The sequence below is a fragment of the Macaca nemestrina genome, chromosome 8 (assembly GCF_043159975.1).
Source record: "Macaca nemestrina isolate mMacNem1 chromosome 8, mMacNem.hap1, whole genome shotgun sequence".
Classification (NCBI taxonomy): Eukaryota; Metazoa; Chordata; class Mammalia; order Primates; family Cercopithecidae; genus Macaca; species Macaca nemestrina.
In genome coordinates, this window is record NC_092132.1 from 256,695 (window position 1) to 277,339 (window position 20,645).

General features: G+C 48.1%; 1 protein-coding gene across 9 annotated transcripts; it reads left to right on the plus strand.

The window, feature by feature from the left end:
• The first annotated feature begins 1,618 nt into the window (after positions 1-1,618).
• Positions 1,619-19,487, plus strand: LOC105464247 (zinc finger protein 16). Of its 9 annotated transcripts, XM_024787502.2 has the most exons (4): positions 2,185-2,202; positions 3,434-4,509; positions 4,787-4,991; positions 17,267-19,323. In XM_024787502.2, the coding sequence occupies exons 2-4, from the start codon at positions 4,099-4,101 to the stop codon at positions 19,117-19,119; spliced, it is 2,469 nt and encodes an 822-aa protein (XP_024643270.2). In that variant the 5' UTR covers positions 2,185-2,202; positions 3,434-4,098; the 3' UTR covers positions 19,120-19,323. The 9 variants fall into 9 exon arrangements, with proteins under 9 accessions (XP_011710276.2, XP_070923647.1, XP_011710270.2 ...); XM_011711974.2 differs by lacking the exons at positions 2,185-2,202; positions 3,434-4,509 and adding an exon at positions 1,619-1,702 and having other exon boundaries at positions 17,267-19,487; XM_011711968.3 differs by lacking the exon at positions 3,434-4,509 and having other exon boundaries at positions 1,949-2,286.
• The last annotated feature ends 1,158 nt before the right edge of the window (positions 19,488-20,645 follow it).

Below are 20,645 nucleotides of genomic sequence, written 5' to 3' on the forward strand. Positions count from 1 at the left end.
AAGAGAGAGTAGTATTCCATCATATATATGATATATGGATGTTGGATGTATGATGGAATATATCATATATATCATAGAATACTACTCAGTCATAAAAAGGAGTGAATTAATGGCATTCACAGCAACCTGGATAGGATTGGAGACTATTATTCTAAGTGAAGTAACTCAAGAATGGAAAACCTAACATCGTATGTCCTCACTCATGAGAGGTAGCTAAGCTATGAGGATGCAAAGGCATAAGAAGGATACAGTGGACTTTGGGGACTCGCGGGGGAAAGGGTGGGAAGGGCGTGAGGGACAAAAGACTACAAATTGGGTTCAATGTATACTGCCCAGGTGATGGGTGCACCAAATCATCACTCACAAATCACCACTGAAGAACTTACTCATGTAACCAACCACCACCACCTATGGAAATAAAAAATGTAAAAACCTATGGAAATAAAAATAAACGTAAGTTCCCATTTCAGGCCATCTCTTTGTGAATGCATATGACTGTACACTTTCAGAAAAAGGTATGTCAAATCTTGAATGCTTTGCTGCTTAGAAATTTCTTCTGCCAGATGCCCTAAATCATCTCTCTCAAGCTCAAAGTTCCACAGATCTTTAGGGCAGGGCCAAAATGCCACCAATCTCTTTGCTAAAGCATAGCGAGAATGACCTTTATCTAGCTTCCAATAAATTCCTCATCTCCAACTGAGAGCACTTCCGCCTGAACTTTAAAAAAAAAAAAAGGTTATCTACACAGTGTTTCTTAAATTCCAATAGAGTTTGTCGTGTATTTTTTATTATGTATTCCTGATTTTAATAGTTTAATTTGCCTGCAAAATGAACGTTAAAATATTTGTGGGGTTTTTTGGTTGTTGTTTCTTTTTTTTTTTTTTTTTCTTGAGACAGGGTCTCACTCTCTCACCAGTGCAATGGTGTGATCCCTGCTCACTGCAGCCGCACATTCCCCGGCTCAAGCAATCCGCCCACCTCAGCCTCCTGAGTAGCTGGGACTACAGGCGCACACCATCACACCTGGCTAACTTTTGTATTTTTTGTTGAGATGGAGTCTCCCTATATTGCCCAGGCTGGTCTCAAACTCCTGGCCTCAAGCCATCTGCCTGCCTTGGCCTCCCAAGTGCTGAAATTACAGGCGTGGGCCACCACACCCAGCCTTATTTGTATTCTTTATGTCCAAGTGTACAATTCATTTCCGTATTATAAATGATCCACGCACAATCTCACGAAAACATTATCTACTGAAGTAATTTGAATTCTTCCATTTATCTTTCTGATCACTTACTGATTGAATGATTCATTTCTTCCAAAAAATGTATCCTTAGGTTTTTCTCAAACTACAATCTGTTCCGATTCTGGGGGCCTGTGTACTAAAATCTCCCACTAAACAGTATATCTCATTATCTCTGCATTTCTAATAGTGTCCCCTTTTCTTCAATTGCCGCCTTGTCCAGTGCACGGGTGCACTCTGAAAAAAAGGGGAACAGAAGGGTCCCTGGCTCAGGGTTAGCGGGACCAGGAATGGGGCTGAACCACAGAGTCGCTCCGGCCTCCCAACGTCTAGAGTGGCCACGCTGTCCCAGACAGACCGAGCGGCGGGCCGGAAATAAGGGCGGGACTTCCGGGGGTCAGCCGGCGCTTACTGAGAGGCGTTCGTGCCGCCGTGGTGCCTGCCTTCCAAGCGCGACCTGTTGAGGTGAGTTAGTTCCGTGAAGCTCCACGCCTCGGACCCCGCACCGGTTGTCCCTGATGCCCCCGTGGTTGGGGGGGCCCAGGGGCCTCTCAGGGCTCAGACGGGACGGGCGGCGAGACGGGGACCCCGGGCGGGGGCGGAGCCGCGCGGGGGGTTGTGGGAGCGCCGGGGGGGCGGGGCGGGGGCCGCTTGGCCTGGGCTGGAGGTCGGAGCCTCTGGGGGCGGCCTCCGGGAGGGGGGTCTCCGGGGAGAGCCCGCGGTGAGGTCGCGGCGGGGGGCCGAGCTAGGACTCTGCCCGCAGGCTGGCGGCGTTCTTGCGTATCGATGCCGCCGTTCGAGCTCGGGCGGAGCGACGGGGCAGCCGTGCGATGCGGTGGTTCCCTGCGCGTGGGAGACGTGGTGGGCTCGCGGTTCCTGGTGTTCGATGCGAAGTCGGAGATGCACAGAGCAGAGCTGGGGGAGAAACGGGGTTTCGGCCTCAGATGTCCTGCCTGGGAGGCCCAGTCAGTAGTGGAGTCGCTCTGCGTGTGGAGGAGATACTCTGGGAAGGGTGGAGAGTTTGGGCCCGTTCTCCCCCAAGGGGCAAGGTGCTGAGGGATCGGCCAGGGCCCATCCTGTGGCTGCTTGCTGTGGGAGGGTGGCGGCTGGCTCTTCCAGTTGTCTGACTGCTCGGGCGGTCTTAGCCTTTAGCCAGGAGACTCCGCTTCCAAGCTTGTTCAGGCTGTTGGCCGAATCTGTGTTTGTTGGGGTTGGTCCTCAGAAGTGCTGGCTGCTGGCCTGAGTGGCCCTTAGCTCTCCGAGGTCCTTCCACGTGGCCCTCAGATCCTTCTCAGGCTTTTAAGGGCTCATTTGATTAGATTGGGTCCACCAGGGTAATTCACGTCCATAACCTTAATTCCCTCTGCAAAGTCCCTTTTGGTATGTAGTGTAACATAAGCACAAGTTCCAGGGATTAGGATATGGACCTGGGGGAGAGGGGGGCGTTTATTCTGTGTCCTGGTAAGCAAGATTCCACGCATAATGAAGTGAGAAAAATAAGGTGTGAAGCCATAGCATAGTTGGGTGTAGTTTATCATTTAAAGGCAAACGTATGTGTATATATTTGCTGTGTAAACCTAGATTAATCTGGAACGGTACACTAGAAACAAGGGAAACTGAGTGGATCTTTGGGGGATTTTTCACTATAAATTCTTTTTACCTTTTAAATTTTGAGGTGACTATGCCCCTATTCAGAAAAAAATGAGACTTTAAAATATTTTTAAATAAAATGAACTAAATAAATATTGCAGATTATTACATCTCCCCTTGGATTGGGAGAGGTTTCCCTCGAGGAAACTGGGCATCAGCACTGTAAGGGCAGGCAGATGCAGTCACTGAGGGCCTTGTCAACCCCATCGCCTATGTCTCCTCTGTTTCTGGTGCTGTAACTGCTTTGAATCTCATCTCCCACCATTCTTCTGAACACCCTGCCAAGTTAATCTTTGTGTTAGTTTTGTCTCTCCCGTCATGGAAATGTGGCCAGTGCTTCACCTTCATCTGGCAGCCAAGCTCCCTTACCATCTGTCCGTAGTGACCATCCCTGTGAGCTCTGTTCGTATCTCCTTGCCTTCTCCCTCAAGTTTTTCCCTACACTTGTCCTCTGACCTTTTCACCCAGACCACTAGTTGTGCATTCCTCCTTGATGGTGATCTGAGTCCAGGAGCATCACCCAGCCCTTCTTTCTTTCCCACATAGCTTATGGGTGACACCTACCATCACCTTGACTCCCTGCACCATCCTTCTGCCTCCTTTCTTAAGATCTCCTTTGCAGATCCCCTTGATCACACCCTCACTCTCAGCTGGTGCTCATGAAGAACAGAGGAGTCAGTGTCAGTACTTGTGAGTGAAGGGCTGAGGTATGTCAGTGCTCCCAGTGGGCACCCGGGTAGGGTATGGCGAGGGGGTAGGGAGATTCAGTAACCTGGTCCATGTGAGGAGCCCCGTCATGCCTCCACATGGGAGTGTCCTGTCTTCATAGTTAGGACTGGAGATTAGCCCAAGTTTGTGAGTCTTAACAAGGATGTTGATGCCTCAAGACTGGATGTAATCACCAAGGAAGTTGGTGTCAGTGCAGAAGTGCACACTGGGGTGCCAACATGAAATGGGGAATGAGAGACTAGAAGGTAGTAGGTGGTGCAGTGGGAGAACGTCCCAGGCAAGTAAAGATGGGAACACCTGGTGAGGAGGCTTCCAGGATGTTGCAACTCAAAGACAGAATTGACCACTAGGGTTGGCAGGCGTTGACACATAATGGTGACATGTGGGGCTGCAGCACAGGCTGCCCCTGGCTGCTCAACCTTTGGAGCTGCTGTTCTCCCACTCTAGGTGGGTCTAGCATGCCCAGCTTCAGAGCATTTTGAATGCCAGCAACAAGGAGTGATAAGAGTGGCCACAGAAGGACACAGGCCCACAGCAGGACACAGGCCCACAGCAGGACACAGGCCCACAGCAGGACACAGCCCCACAGCAGAGTAGAGGCCCACTGCGGGACACAGGCCCACAGCAGGACACAGGCCCAACAGGACACAGCCCCACAGCAGAGTACAGGCCCACTGCGGGACACAGGCCCACAGCAGGACACAGGCCCAACAGGACACAGGCCCACAGCAGGATATAGGCCTACTGCAGGGTGTGGCCCACAGCAGGACCCAGGCCCAGAGCAGGACACAGGCCCACAGCAGGATACAGGCCCCACAGCAAGACACAGGCCCACAGCAGGACCCAGGCCCACAGCAGGATACAGGCCCTATGGGGGCTGCCCTCCTATCATGGTAGGCCTGGGCACCGTTACCCAACTTTGCCGTAGGGTCAGAATCTTGCCCCTTTGTAGCTGTGGCCCTGGCTTGTGAGTCTGTGTCTCCGTGGCTGACTCCCTCTTTTTGGGTCCAGGATCAGGGAACATAGCATTAGCCCCTGAGACCAGGCAGCACCAGACCCTCTTCAGGTCTTGGGCTGCAGGGGTGGAGGAAGAGACCCCGGCCTGATGGGAGGATGAATCCCTAGAGCTAGCCTGTCTGTATACTCACCTGTTTTCTTGCTGGTCTTCAGGTCCTAGTCATGCCCAGCCTCAGAACTCGCCGTGAGGAGGCAGAGATGGAGCTCTCAGCTCCAGGACCATCCCCTTGGACCCCTGCAGCCCAGGCCCCTGTGAATGATGCTCCTGCTGTGACCCACCCTGGATCTGCAGCCTGTGGTCCCCCCTGCTGTAGTGATACTGAGCTGGAAGCCATCTGCCCTCACTATCAGCAGCCAGGTACTTTAAGAACAGTTCCCCCTGGTGCCCTTATTCTGAGGAAGTGATGTTCATGGAACCGTGTGCTTACCCCTAGGAGGCATTTGTGTCATCTGTGTCATCACAGGTGGGGAGGGTGAGGGGGGTACTCTGACTCAAGGAGCCAAGGCTGGATGTCAGCAAGGAAGTTGACCTGGCCTGGCCCCTGGCACCTTGAGCAGAACTGTGATTTCCCCACTTGACACAAAGAAGTATGACATGATGGCTGCCAGGGTCCTTTGATTTGCCCTGTAGTCCTGACCCCTTCCCAGTTCAACAGCCAGGCTAGTGGCAACCCCATCCCCTCAGGACTCTCCTCTGGTCCAGGCCTTTGTACTGTGGTTACCCATTTAGTTGGCCATCTAAAGCCTAGGAAGAAAAGCTGAGGAGTTTCTTGTGGGGAGATAAAGGCATTCAAAAGCAGCCTTGGAGTGGGTGTGGTGGCTCATACCTACGATCTGAGCACTTTGAGAGGCCAAGGTAGGAGGATCGTATGAGGCCAGGAGTTGAGGACCAGCCAGTATAGCATGGCAGGACCCTGTCTCTACTAAAAATTGAGAAAGGCCGGGTGTGATGACTCGCGCCTGTAATCCCAGCAATTTGGGAGGCCGAGGTGGGAGGATTGCTTGAGGCCAGGAGTTCAAGACCAGCCTGGCCAACATGGCAAAACCCTGTCTCTACTAAAAGTACAAAAATTAGCCAGGTGTGGTGGCACATACCTGTAACCCCAGCTACTTGGGAGGCTGAAGCACAAGAATTGCTTAAACGTGGTAGGCGGGGGTTGCAGTGATCTGAGATCATGCCACTGCACTCTAGCCTGGGCAACTGGAGTGAGGCTCTGTCTCAGAAAAAAAATAATAAATTTTTTTTAAAAAGCACCCATATATTTTGGGGAATCCAGGAAGTCACATGCATGCCCAGGACTGGATGTGTGTTCAGAAAAGACCTTAAGACCATAAGCTTTCTCGAGAACTCTGGCTAATCTCTAGGCTCAGTGAAGGCAGTCAACTCAGAGTTGTAAACAGTTTTTAAAAAGTACCCCGACACAAAGACTGGGAGAAGTGTTTTGTTTTTATTTTTCTCTTGATATTCAAAGAAATCTCTGTCAAAACACTAGTTGAACACAAGCTAAAGAAAAAGACTTGAGTGACTGTGCTCGACAAAGAATAGTCTTTGCAAAAATAGTTTGGAAAAGTCACTAAATGAGCATGTGACTCTAGTCTTCAACAATCAAAAACAGCAAAGCCTAGGGGAGGGATACCACATTTTCATATTCAGTTGTGCAGTTTTTAACAAAGCAAAAATCATGAAGCATATAACAAAGCAAGAAAATATGTCCCATTCAAAGGAAAAAAGTAAGCTGCCACAAAGTGTCCTAGAGAAAGCACAGACATTGTACTTAACTAGACAAAAACTTTAAATCAACTGCTTCAAATATGCTCAGAGAGGTAAAAGAAACCATAGAGAACTAGGCTGAACACAGTGGCTCACGCCTGTAATCCCAGCACTTTGGGAGGCCGAGGCGGGAGATCATGAGGTCAGGAGATCGAGACCATCCTGGCCAACATGGTGAAACCCCGTCTTTACTAAAAATACAAAAAATTAGTTGGGTGTGGTGGCAGGCACCTGTAGTCCCAACTACTCTGGAGCCTGAGGCAGGACAATGGTGTGAACCCGGGAGGTGGAGATTGCAGTAAGCCAAGATTGCGCCACTGCACTCCATCCTGGGGGACAGAGCGAGACTCCGTCTCAAGAAAAAAGAACCAGGAAAATGATATGTGAACAAAATGAATATATCAATAAGAAATGCAATTGTAAAAGAAACATAAAAAGTCTGGAACTAAAAAATGAAGTGGAAATTTTGCTAGAGGGTTTCAGTAGTAGATTTGAGCAGGCAGAAAAATTGGCAAACTTGAAGACAGAACAATTGAAATCAGTCTGAGGAGAAAAAAAAGATCTAAGAAAAGTGAACTTCATGGCTGGGCACGGTGGCTCACGCGTGTAATCCTAGCACTTTGGGAGGCCAAGGCAAGCAGATCACTTGAAGTCAGGAGATCGAGAGCATCTTGGCCAACATGGGGAAACCCCGTCTCTACTAAAAATACAAAAATCAGCCGGGCGTGGTGCACGCGCCTGTAGTCCCAGCTACTCTGGAGGCTGAGGCGGGAGAATCACTTGAACCCGGGAGGCGGAGATTGCATTGAGCCGAAATCGTGCCATTGTACCCCAGCCTGGGTGACAGAGTGAGACTCCGTGTCAAAAAAAAGAAAAAAGAAAAGTGAACTTAATGGACCATGGGACACCATCAAGTAGACCAACATATATAGTAGGGATGTTCAAGAATGAAAAGAATGGAGAAGGGGATGGAAAAAATATTTGAAGAAATAATGACAGAGTATCCCAAATGTGATGAAAGGCATGTCTACACATGCAAGAAGTTCAACAAACTGAGTAGATTTAAAGAGATCCGCACCAGGTCTCTTTCTAATCAAATTGTTGAAATACAAGGAATCTTGAAAACAGCAAGCGAGGAGACCTATCCTGAACAAGGGATTCTGGGTAAGATTTCTAGCCAGTTTTTTATCAGAACCCAGAGGTCAGAAGGCACTGGGATGGCTTAAACTGCTAAGAGGGGGGAAAAACCCTGTTAACTAAGAATTCTGTTATCTGGCAAAATTCTTCAAAGTGAAGGAGAAATTAAAACATATCCAGATAGATAAAAGCTGAGGAAGCTTGTTACAAATAGGCTGCCCTACAAGAAATGCTTTTAAAGGGAGTCCTAAAGGTTGAAATGAAAGAACACTAGACAGGGACTCAAAGCCATGCAAAAATAAAGACCTCCAGTAAAGGTAACTACATGGGTAAGTATAAAAGTTAGTATCCTTGTATTTTGGTTTCTAAGTACATTTTGTATTAGGTTGGTGCAAAATTAATTGTAGTTTTTGCCAATACATATTTCCTAAGTGATCTAAAGGACAAATGCATAAAAGGTCAGCATCATAAGTCTATGTTTTTTACCCCACTATATATAAAGATGTAATCTGTGATGACAGCATAAGTGGGGGTAACATTTGTAGAGAAGCAGAGATTTTGTATGTTACTGAGGCTTAACTGGTCTAAATTGTTTTAGGATGTTAGAACGTTCAGTGCAATCATCATGGTAATCACTAAGAAAATATCTTAAAAATGGGCTTGACACAGTGGCTCACACCTGTAGTCCCAGCACTTTGGGAGGCCAAGGCAGACGGATCACCTGAGGTCAGGAGTTCAAGACCAGCCTGGCCAACATGGCAAAACCCCGTCTCTACTAAAAATACAAAAATTAGCCAGGCATGGTGGTGGACACCTGTAATTCCAGCTACTCAGGAGACTAGGCAGGAGAATCACTGGAACCCAGGAGGCAGAGGTTGAACCCAGGCAGAGGCATGAGATTGTGCCACTGCACTCCAGCCTGGGTGACAGAGCAAAACTCCACCTCAAAAAAAATCTTTAAAATGGGCCGGGCATGGTGGCTCATGCCTGTAATCTCAGCACTTTGGGAGGCCGAGGCAGGTAGATCACGAGGTCAGGAGATCAAGACCATCCTGGCTAACACAGTGAAAACCCATCTCTACTAAAAATACAAAAAAGTTAGCTGGGCATAGTGGCGGGTGCCTGTAGTCCCAGCTACTCGAGAGGCTGAGGCAGGAGAATGGCATGAACCCGGGAGGCGGAGCTTGCAGTGAGCCGAGATTGCACCACTGCACTCCAGCCTGGGCGACAGAGTGAGACACTGTCTCAAAAAAAAAAAAAAAATCTTAAAAATGGACACAAGAGACCAGGTACAGTGGCTCACGCCTGTAATCCCAGAACTTTGGGAGGCCAAGGTGGGCAGATCATGAGTTCAGGAGATCAAGACCATCCTAGCTAACACAGTAAAACCCCACCTCTACTAAAAATACAAAAAATTAGCTGGGTGCAATGGCACCCACCTGTAGTCCCAGCTACTTAGGAGGCTGAGGCAGGAGAATCCCTTGAACCCAGGAGGCGGAGGTTGCAGTAAGCCGAGACCGTGCCACTGCACTCCAGCCTGGGTGACAGCGAGACTGTCTCAAAAAAAAAAATGGACACAAGAAGTAAGGCAAGAATTAAAATGGTACAGTCCAAAAAAGGTAATACGTAGGAATACAGCAGTAGAGGAATTGAGGAACAAAAAGGGAAAAGATTTATCAAAAACATAAAATGGCAGAAGTCCTTCCTTTTGAGTAATTACATGTGAAGTCTCCAGTCAAAAGGCAAATATTGACAGAATGTGTAAGAAAGTACGGTCCAACTATATGCCACAAGAGGCTTTAGATTCAAAGACATAATAAGTTTAAAGTGAAAAGTGGAAAAAATATTCCATGCAGAGAATAACCAAAAGAGAGCTGGGGTGACTATACTAATATTAGATAAAATAGACAACAAAGAAAGAGTGTATATTTGTAAAAGAGTAGAGTCATCAAGAAGATACGGCAATTATAAGCAGATGGACATCAAAAAAGAGCGCCAAACTGTCTGAAACAGACAGACAGGTTGGAAGGGAGAAATAGCTCTATAGTAATAGAGACTTCAGTACTCCACTTTGAAAAATGGATAGAACATCTAGACAGAATAAAAACTCCCAATAAAATAAAGTCCAGGATCACAATGCCTTTTTTTTTTTTTTTTTTTTTGAGACGGAGTCTCACTCTGTTCCTCAGGCTGGGATGCAGTGGCACGATCTCAGTTCACTGCAGCCTCTGCCTCCCGGGTTCAAGTGATTCTCCTGTCTCAACCTCCTGAGTAGCTGGGATTACAGGCATGCACCACCATGCCCAGCTAATTTTTTGTATTTTTGGTAGAGACCGTGTTCCCCAGGCTGGTCTCAAACTCCTGAGCTCAGGCGGTCCACCCACCTCGGCCTCCCAGAGTGCTAGGATTACAGACGTGAGCCACCGCACCTGGCCCACAATGGATTTAAAGGTGAATTTAATGAATTAATACCAGACCCTCACAAAGTCTTCCAAAGGAGGAGAAAACACTTCCTAATTCTATAAGGTCAACATTACACTGATTCCAAAGCCAGATGAAGATATGGCTTGAAGATAAGAAAATTACAAACCAATATCCTTTATGGCTAGAGATGTAAAACTCCCAACAAATAAACAGAAAACTGAATCCAATAGCATATTAAGGATATTATGCCTCGTGACCAAGTGGGATTTAACCCAGGATGAGGGTGGTTCGACATAAGAAAACCTAGTGTTGTAATTCATCACGTTAATAGAATGAAGGAGAAAAACTGATCATCTCAATTTATGCAAACAAAACATTTGACAAAATCTAACGCTTTCATAATTTAAAAAAAAAAAAAGCATTCATAAAACTTGTAATAGAAGGGGACCACCTGAACATGATAAAGGGCATTTGTGAAAACCCTCAAGCTGACATCATACACAGTAGTGAAGAACAAAACTTTTCCCCTAAGGCCGGGAACAAGACACACATGCCACTATGTAGCCTTGTACTGCAAGTTCTAACCAGAGCAATTAGTCAAGAAAAAGAAATAAAACGCATCCAGTTGGGAAATGAAGTAAAATTCTTTTTCCATGTGACTCCATATATATGAAATCCCAAAGAATCCACAAAAGAGCTACTAGAGCTATAACGAATTCAGCAAAGTTGCAGCAACTGATCAACACACAAAATCAGTTGTTTCTGTATACCAGCCATGAACAGTGTGAAAAGGAAATTAAGAAAGCAATTCCATATACAATAGCATAAATAGGAAAATTAAAGCCTAGTACTAAATTTGACCAAGGAGAGTTAAGACTTGTTCACTGAAAACTGCAAAACGTTATGGAAAGGAATTAAAGAAATCACAAATAAATGGAAGGCATCTTGTGTTCATGAATTGGAAGACAATATTGTCAAAACTACCTAGAGTGTTCTACAGATTCAATGCAATTCCTATCAAAATTGCAATGGCTTTTTTTTGCAGAAACAGAAAAGACGATCCTCAAATTCATATGAAGTTACAAAGAGCCCTGGGTAGCCAAAACAATCCTGAAAAATAACAAAGAGGACTTAGACTTTTCACTTTCAAAACTTGCTACAAAGCTGCAGTAATCAAAACAATGTGGTACTGGCACAAAGATAGACATACAAACTAGTGGAATCGAATTGAGTCCAGAAATAAACCCATACATATGTGGCAGGTGGATTTTCAACAAGGGTACCAAGACCTTTCAATTAATGAGAAAAGATAGCCCTTCTGCAAATGGTGCTGGGACAAGTAGATATCCAAATGTAAAAGAATGAAGTTGGAGCCAGATGTGGTGGCTTATGCCTGTAATCCCAGCAATTTGGGAGTCCAAGGTGAGAGGATCTCTTGAGACCAGGAGTTTGAGACCAGCCTGGGCAACATAGCAAGACTCTCTCTACAAAAAAATACAAAAAAATTAGCCAGGTGTGGTGGTGCGTACTCCAGGGGTGCTGAGGCAGGAGGATCTCTTAAGCACAACAGCTCAAGGCTACAGTCAGCTGTGATCACCACTGCACTCCAGCTTGAACAGCAAAGCAAGACTCTGTCTCAAAAAAGGAGTGAAGTTTAACCCCCACCTTATGCCATATACAAAAATTAACTCCAAATAGAACAACAACCTAAATGTAAGAGCTAACAACTCTAAAATTCTTAGAAGAAAGTGTAGGGGTAAATCTTCCCAATCTTGGATTTGGCAGTGGATTCCTAGATATGGCACCAAAGCATGAGCAACAAAAGAAAAAAATAAATAAATTGGACTTCATCAAAATTTAAAACTTGAGTATCAAAACATCAAGAAAGCAAAAGGAAGCCAGGTGTGGTGGCTCACGCCTGTAATCCCAGCATTTTGGGAGGCCAAGGCAGGCAGATACCTGATGTCAGGAGTTTGAGACCAGCCTGGCCAATATGGTGAAACCCCATCTCTACTAAAAATATGAAAATTAGCTGGGCATGGTGGCACACGCCTGTAGTTCCAGCTACTCTGGAGGCTCTCACTTAAACCCAGGAGGCAGAGGTTGCAGTGAGCCAAGATCGCACCAGTGTACTCCAGCCTGGGTGACAGAGCAAGACTCTGTCTCAAAAAAAAAAAAAAGGAAAGAAAGTGAAAAAAGCATCCTGCAGAATGGGAGGAAATCTGCAAATCATATTTTTGATAAGGGTGTAGTATGTAAAATATATAAAGAAGTCTTACAAATCAACAACAAAACACAACCCAATTTAAAAACGGCCTGGGAATGGTGGCGCTCACCTGTAATCCCAGCACTTCAGGAGGCCGAGTCGGGTGGATCACTTGAGGTCAGGAGTTCAAGGCCATCCGGACCAACATGGTGAAACACTGTCTCTACTAAAAATACAGAACTTAGCCGGGAGTGGTGGCATGCACACGTAATCCCAGCTATTCGGGAGGCGGAGGTTGCAGTGAGCCGAGATCATGCCACTGCACTCCAGCCTGGGTGACAGAGCAAGACTCCATCTCATAAATAAATAAATAAATAAATAAAAGGCAAAGAACTTGAATAGACATTTCTCCAAAGAACTATGTGAATGGCTAATAAGCAAAAGAAAAGGTGCTTAATATCGTTAGTCATTAGAGAAATGCAGATCAAAACCATAATGAGATTACTATTTTACATTCACTAGGATGTGTGTAATTAAAAAACTAAAAGATAAAGGATATTCAACAGAATGTGGAGAAATTGGTATTCTCATACATTGCTGGCCGAAATGTAAAATGGCATAACTACTCTGAAAAATAATTTGGTGGTTCCTCAAAAGTTTGAACATGGTACTACTACTAGATACATACTCAAAATAATTGAAGACATGTACTCAAACAAGTACATGTATATTATGTTCACTGCAGTAGTATTCATGATAGCTGAAAGGCAGAAACAGCCCAAATGTCTGTCATTGGATGAATGATTAATTGTGGTGTCTACATGCAAATGAGTATAATTTAGCCACGAAAAGAAAGTACTGTACATGCTACACGCAGATGAACCTCTAAAACCTGCGAAGTGAAAGAAGCCAGACGCAAAAGGTCACATACTATGTAATTCCATTTGTATGAAATATCCAGAATAGGTAAATTCGTAGAGACAATACAGATTGGTGGTTGCCAGGGGCTGGAGGGAGAGGAAGATGGGGATAAACTGCTTAATGGGTAACAGGTTTTACTTTGGAGTGATGGGAATGTTTTGAAAATAGAGGTAGTGGTTGCATAACATTGTAGGTGTACTAGATGCCACTGAATTGTTCGTTTTAGAATGATTTTATGCTACGTTAATTTCACCTCAGTAAATTTTTAAATCAAATGAAAACAACTTGCTGTAGGAGGTGAAGAAGTAAGGAGCCCCCCATCTGTGTGTGAGGTGCCTCTGGGGATTGTTCAACATACAGCCCAGCCGAGGCACTGAGGGAGGATGCGGTGCAGCCACTGGCGCATCACAGCCACACATGGCGCCCACGCAGGCGTGGTTTATCACAGCCACGCACGGCACCCACGCAGGCGTGGATTGTCACAGCCACCCACGGCGCCCATGCAGGCGTGGATTGTCACAGCCACACATGGCGCCCACGCAGGCGTGGTTTATCCCAGCCACGCACGGCACCCACGCAGGCGTGGTTTATCCCAGCCACGCACGGCACCCACGCAGGCGTGGTTTATCCCAGCCACGCACGGCGCCCACGCAGGCGTGGTTTATCACAGCCACGCACGGCGCCCACGCAGGCGTGGTTTATCACAGCCACGCACGGCGCCCACGCAGGCGTGGTTTATCACAGCCACGCACGGCGCCCACGCAGGCGTGGTTTATCACAGCCACGCACGGCGCCCACGCAGGCGTGGATTGTCACAGCCACCCACGGCGCCCACGCAGGCGTGGATTGTCACAGCCACCCACGGCGCCCACGCAGGCGTGGTTTGTCACAGCCACGCACGGCGCCCCTGCAGGCGTGGTTTATCCCAGCCATGCACAGCAGCCACACACAGCACCCACACAGGCGTGGTTTATCACAGCCACACATGGCACCCACACAGACGTGGTTTATCACAGCCACCCACGGCGCCCACACAGGCATGGTTCATCACAGCCACACATGGCACCCACACAGACGTGGTTTATCACAGCCACGCACGGCGCCCACACAGACGTGGTTTACGACTCGAGTAATTATCCCACTCATCGTAAAAGCCTTTAATCATAAAGATGTTTTCTCTTCACAAAAGGTGTGTTTTGTTCTGGAAGGGCTCAGAGCTCTTGTCCTTTTCTCCAGTTGGGTGTCAAGAGTACAGTGCAAGCAACTGTATTTGCTTTCAAATCTTTTTCTTCACCTTTAAGCCCAAAGTTTACTGACTTTTTAAAAAGATTTTCTTTGGCCAGGCACGATAGCTCACGCCTGTAATCCCAGCACTTTGGGACGCTGAGGCAGGCAGATCACCTGAGGTCGGGAGTTCAAGACCAGCCTGACCAACGTGCGGAAACCCCATGTGTGCTAAAAATACAAACAAATTTAGCCAGGCGTGGTGGTGTATCCCTGTAATTCCAGCTACGTGGGAGGCTGAGGCAGGAGAATCACTTGAACCCAGGAGGCGGAGGTTGCAATGAGCTGAGATGGTGCCATTGCACTTCTGCCTGGGCTATAAGAGCCAAACTCTGTCTCACCAAAAAAAAAAAAAAAAAAAAAAAATTCTAAAAGGAAAATGAAATTTTTTTATTTTATATTTCTTTTCTGTAGAGGAACTCATTTTCCCCACAGTTTCTATATTACAGAGAAGAATTACATTGAATTTAGTCAGTCCAAAAAGTGATCTCTCACCATTCTCACCTACAGAATTCACCTTTAGTTCCTGTCTCAATAAAAGACTTTGATCTATGTAAACAGTGGCTCAGGCTAGACAACCTGTTCCTCATAGTCACCATCTCCTGTTCCACACCAGTGACATCTCATCTCAGCCAGAGGTCACCAAATCCAGCTAGTGGGCTGGTTTTTATGTCCTGCAAGCTAAAAATGGTTTTGAGGTGTTTTTTAACCTCAGGAACAAGAAAGACCATATGACAGAGATCACAGAGCCGTTAACACCTGACACAGCTCCTCTCCGACCCTTCACAGAAATACCTTCCTGACTCCTGTCTGTGTTGTTGCCACAGCCTTCTTCGTTCTTCCTTGGGTCACTTCTCCACACAGCCAGAAGAGGGCAAGGGTCTCCCAAGTCAGGGTCTTGGCAGGAGCGGAGGATAGCTGGACAGCGAGTCCCAGGACATCCCTGTCAGGGCTGAAGAGTTCTGTCCAGACCTCACCTGTCCCAGCAGCCCCCATTCCTCATTGTTCCTGGGAGCCCAGCAGCGTGTAGATGCCACGTTTCCCAGACACCCCCTGGAGCCACGGCTGGGGCTTCTGACAGGGAGAACTGAAGCTCGTGGGGGATATGGGGAAGCCCCTGCAGCCCATGTGGAGTGTATAACAGCAGGCCTGCCAAGGGACAGCAGGGTGGTAAAGGCACCCACATCTGTGTGCTGGCACGTAGGGCAGCTCTGTAGGAGAGGAGAGGCCTGATCCCAGTCTCCAGGAAGCAGGGAGCTGCAAGCGCGTGTTCTGGCTGAAAGCGGCACAGCATGATGTGTCTGCACCTCAGGTGTCAGGTGACCCAACATGAAGTGTCACCAGGAGACACGTGGGTGCAGTGGGCAGAGGGGCAAGTCCCAGGAGGGTCATGGTGAGGGCTGGGCCAGATTGGGTCTGCATTGACACCACAGCTCCTTGGGAACAGACAATTCCAGACTGGAGGCTGTTATGGCAAATTCTGAAAGTCCCAGACAGGGAGGGGCATCCTTCAGCACTATGGACTACAGCTAGACCAGAGGTCCTCCACTTTGTGGGATGCAGTCCTGTATCAGGGAGTGATCCAGGCTGTGGGTGACAGCCAGGGTGGGGGCGAGGAAAGTAGGTGGGGTGGTGGCATTTATGATCAGGGAAGGGCTCTCTAGCGAGGCCTGTGCAAGGGAAGCGGGTAGCACGAGGGCCATGTGGAGAGTGCTCTGGGCAGAGCAGACCCAAAGGTGGACACATCTGCCCTGCTAAGAGAATAGCAGGAGCAGAGGTAGAGGTGGGGTCTAGGAGGGCCTGGGCCACACAGGCCCAGGAGGCACTGAGAGGAGGTTTGAGTGCATGATGGTGCTAGGTCTGATGCCACCAGGCTGTGGGCAGGAAGGGAGGTTGGGGGCCGGGGAAGCCACTCAGCATCCAGGTGGCAGTGTGGCCTGGGATGTCAGTTTGAATGAGAGACTCTCGACGTCTTCATTTGAGTAAGGGACACAGGGACATGAAGGTTTCTTTGTTCTGCAGGTATGAAGAGGGGAGAGGGAGATGCTGAAGCCTTTTCTGGCAGACACAGAGCTGTGTGTGCATTTCTGTCTGCAGAACGATGATGCACATTGTTACTGGGCCAGAAGTCATCCAGCAAACACCAGTCAGAATTGCAGGTTTTCAGATGTGCAGGTGGCTTTGACAGGACACAGCAGTCTCTAAAGGGTCCTCTGTTGAACAGGATGGAATCTGACGTTCCACACAGGTCCCTGCCACACCGGAGTGGTTGAATGATGCCTCCATGCGACTCGACTTGCCAGGCTCTGAGAGCCAGCTGGGTTTCTTCTCTGTGTGCAACGGGGTCTCTCTCTACTCTAGTGTCTCCTAAGACCAAGCTCAGTGCCATTAGTGTGCACTGAGAGAACTAGAGATAGGCTGGTAAGGCTCACACCTGGCAGTGTGGAGAGAAAAAAGGGTAAAATATGTAACAGTGTGAGGAGTGGTGTGAGGTGTTTTTCTGGTACAGGTGGGAGAGGTGAGAAGCACCTGGATTTGGGCTGCATTCCAAGGTAGAGCCGACGGGACTTGCCAGTGGTTTGGTGTGGGTGTCGAAGAAGAGGGGAGTCAAGGGGCACCCAGGATTTTGGCCTGAGCCAGAAGGCAGACTGCAGTAACGTTTGCTGAGATGTGGAGTCGCGGGGAGGGCAGGTCATCTGCAGCCCCATGCAGCCTTGTCATCCAGCACTCCTCCCACTCCTCCCTGATGCCCTCTGATCTGGACTGCCACCCTGGAGGGTCCCCTGCTCCCCTTGCCTCCTCCACAGTTAGTGGGTGCAACTCTGGCTGTCTGCATTCCTGCTTCTGTTGCAGCACTGCCTTCCAAGTGATATTCTATTTATTGTTTCAGATTGCAACACCAGGACTGAAGACAAGGAGTTTCTTCACAAGGAAGACGTTCATGAAGATATGGAATCACAGACAGAAATATCAGAAAACTGTGCTGGTGATGTTTCCCAGGTGCCCGAGCTTGGAGATCTGTGTGATGATGCATCAGAAAGAGACTGGGGAGTCTCTGAAGGCAGGAGGCTGCCACAGTCCCTCTCCCAGGAGGGGGACTTCACACCAACGGCCCTGGGGCTCCTTAGGGGCGCCTTAGAGGAGAAAGATCTGGCCTGTAATGGTTTTGACAGTTGCTTCAGTCTGAGCCCAAACCTGATGTCATGTCAGGAAATCCCTACAGAAGAGAGGCCACATCCGTATGACATGGATGGCCAAAGTTTCCAGCACTGCGTGGACCTAACTGGTCACGAGGGGGTTCCCACAGCTGAAAGTCCACTCATATGTAATGAATGTGGGAAAACCTTCCAAGGAAATCCTGACCTTATTCAGCATCAAATATTCCACATTGGAGAGGCTTCCTTTATGTGCAATGGTTGTGGAAAAACCTTCAGCCAGAACTCAGTTCTTAAAAGCTGTCATCGATCTCATATGAGTGAGAAAGCCTGCCAGTGCAGCGAATGTGGGAAAGCCCTCCGAGGGTGCTCAGACTTTTCTAGGCATCAGAGTCACCACAGCAGTGAGAGGCCTTATATGTGTAACGAATGTGGAAAAGCCTTCAGCCAGAACTCAAGCCTTAAAAAGCACCAAAAGTCTCACATGAGTGAGAAGCCCTATGAATGCAATGAATGTGGGAAGGCTTTCAGGCGGAGCTCAAACCTCATCCAACATCAAAGAATCCATTCTGGGGAGAAGCCGTACGTGTGCAGTGAGTGTGGGAAGGCCTTCAGGCGAAGTTCAAACCTCATCAAACACCACAGAACTCACACAGGAGAGAAGCCTTTTGAGTGTGGTGAGTGCGGGAAAGCCTTCAGCCAGAGTGCACACCTGAGGAAGCACCAGAGGGTCCACACTGGAGAGAAGCCTTACGAGTGTAATGATTGTGGCAAGCCCTTCAGTCGGGTCTCCAACCTCATTAAACACCACAGGGTTCACACTGGAGAGAAACCCTATAAGTGCAGCGACTGTGGGAAAGCATTTAGTCAGAGCTCCAGCCTTATTCAACACCGGAGAATTCACACTGGAGAAAAGCCTCACGTGTGTACCGTGTGCGGAAAAGCCTTTAGTTACAGCTCAGTGCTCCGGAAGCACCAGATAATCCACACAGGAGAGAAGCCGTACAGATGCAGTGTCTGTGGGAAGGCCTTCAGCCACAGCTCAGCCCTCATTCAACACCAGGGCGTGCACACAGGTGACAAGCCCTATGAGTGCCACGAGTGTGGGAAGACCTTTGGTCGCAGCTCCAACCTCATCCTTCACCAGCGAGTCCACACTGGAGAGAAGCCCTATGAATGTACTGAATGTGGAAAAACCTTCAGCCAGAGCTCAACCCTCATTCAGCATCAGAGGATTCATAATGGGCTGAAGCCCCATGAGTGTAGCCAGTGTGGCAAAGCCTTCAACCGAAGCTCCAATCTCATTCACCACCAGAAAGTTCATACTGGGGAAAAACCCTACACCTGCGTTGAATGCGGTAAGGGCTTCAGCCAGAGCTCACACCTCATTCAGCATCAGATAATCCACACTGGCGAGCGCCCCTACAAATGCAGTGAGTGTGGGAAAGCCTTCAGCCAGCGTTCCGTCCTCATCCAGCACCAGAGGATCCACACTGGGGTGAAGCCCTACGACTGCGCTGCTTGTGGGAAAGCCTTCAGCCAGCGATCAAAGTTGATCAAACACCAGTTGATTCACACCAGGGAGTAGCCTGTTGGGCTGGCAGGAGTGAAATTGAGCATAGTCTCCTCTCCAACTCCACTTTGGCCATTGTCTCAGCCTCTGCCACTTCCCAGACCGAAAGCCTGCACTCAGCTCACTGCCCCACATCCAGTGGCCACATGGCCTGGGACCCTCCTTTGAAACATCCTTTACGGGCTCCCTTCTCACTGCCACTGCTCTTGCCTCTTGTGATGTTTGTTTTTACAGCTTGTGAACAGACTGCACGTTTGTTACAAGGGAGAAGATTATGGAGGCTACATATTCATGAATAGAGTTTATTATTGTAATCAAAAGTTACCAAAAAAGTAAAGTGACATTTGGTTTGAGATAACCATAGTAGTTTTTTTGATTGGTAATTCATTGTGTGGGGTGAATTCTTTGTCACTGGCTGTAATTGATATTTTGAGTAAGTCAAGTTTTTCAGGTCTGATTGCTCTGTCATCTTCCCCAGAAGTGGTACCTACTCATCACCAATTCCCTGCCCTTCTTTGTCCCTCCGTTCCAAAACTTGAACCCAAGGCTCCCCCGCCACCCCACTTTTCTTTATACAGATCTGCAATCTGAGGTCAGCTTTCTCCTCTCACTGGTCTGCTGTGACTCAGGCCCCCATGTCCTGTTCTGGGCTGCTGCACAGTTCCATGTGGCTGTTCCAGCTTCTGACTTCTGGGCCACAGAGGAAGCTCTCTCCATGCACCTCATTTTCATGCCCAAGAGCTTGCAAGCTGTTTTTTCCACCTAGTAAGTGCCCTGCCTTGAGGACCCAGCTCACTCACCCCCATCCTTAGTTCTCAGAGCTGTGCTCCTGTTCCCTGAACAAGGAGAAAGCCCAGATGCTGAGCGGCCCCTCCCTGCTAGCCAGTGGGTCTGGGGGTGTCAGGACACAGTTTCATGAAAAACCTAGCCCTGATCTGTTTTAGTAGATAAAAGTTTTGTTGGAACACAGCTGTGCCCATTTGTTTACAGAGAGCTGTGGCAGCTTCTGCACCACAGAATCGAGCACTTGTGGTAGATTCCATATGGTGCACAAAGCCAAAGTATTTCTTTCTGGTCCTTGATAGGAAAGTTTGCACATCCTGCCTTAGGATGCTCCCTGTGACCTCAGTTGACTCTCAGGACTCAAGAGTTCTTGGAGGAGTTGAAATGTGTTTTGTGACCAAGGGACTAGTCTGTACTGTGGAGTGGCTGACTGTGTGCAGATGGGTGATTCCTGCACAGTTCCCGCAGCCCCAGAACCTTCATTCTCCTTACCACTCCCCAACACACTGTACGCCCTCTGGAGAGATGCAAGACCTAAGTGTTGACCTGAGTTCTTACTGCAGTTAAGAGTTTTATGAAGATTGAAATGGTATGTGTAAAGTATTTTATTATTTTTATTTTATTTTTTGAGATGGAGTTTTGCTATGTCACCCAGGCTGGAGTGCAATGGCGCGATCTCAGCTCACTGCAACCTCCACCTCCCGGGTTCAAGCGATTCTCCTGCCTCAGCCTCCCAAGTAGCTGGGACTACAGGCATC

Coding starts and splice junctions, on each gene's coding strand:
- LOC105464247 (XM_024787501.2), top strand. CDS start 4,099: ATGCCAGCAACAAGGAGTGATAAGAGTGGCCACAGAAGGACACAGGCC. Junction 4,510..4,786: donor GGGGCTGCCCTCCTATCATG/GTAGGCCTGGGC, acceptor GCTGGTCTTCAG/GTCCTAGTCATGCCCAGCCT. Junction 4,992..17,266: donor CCCTCACTATCAGCAGCCAG/GTACTTTAAGAA, acceptor TTATTGTTTCAG/ATTGCAACACCAGGACTGAA.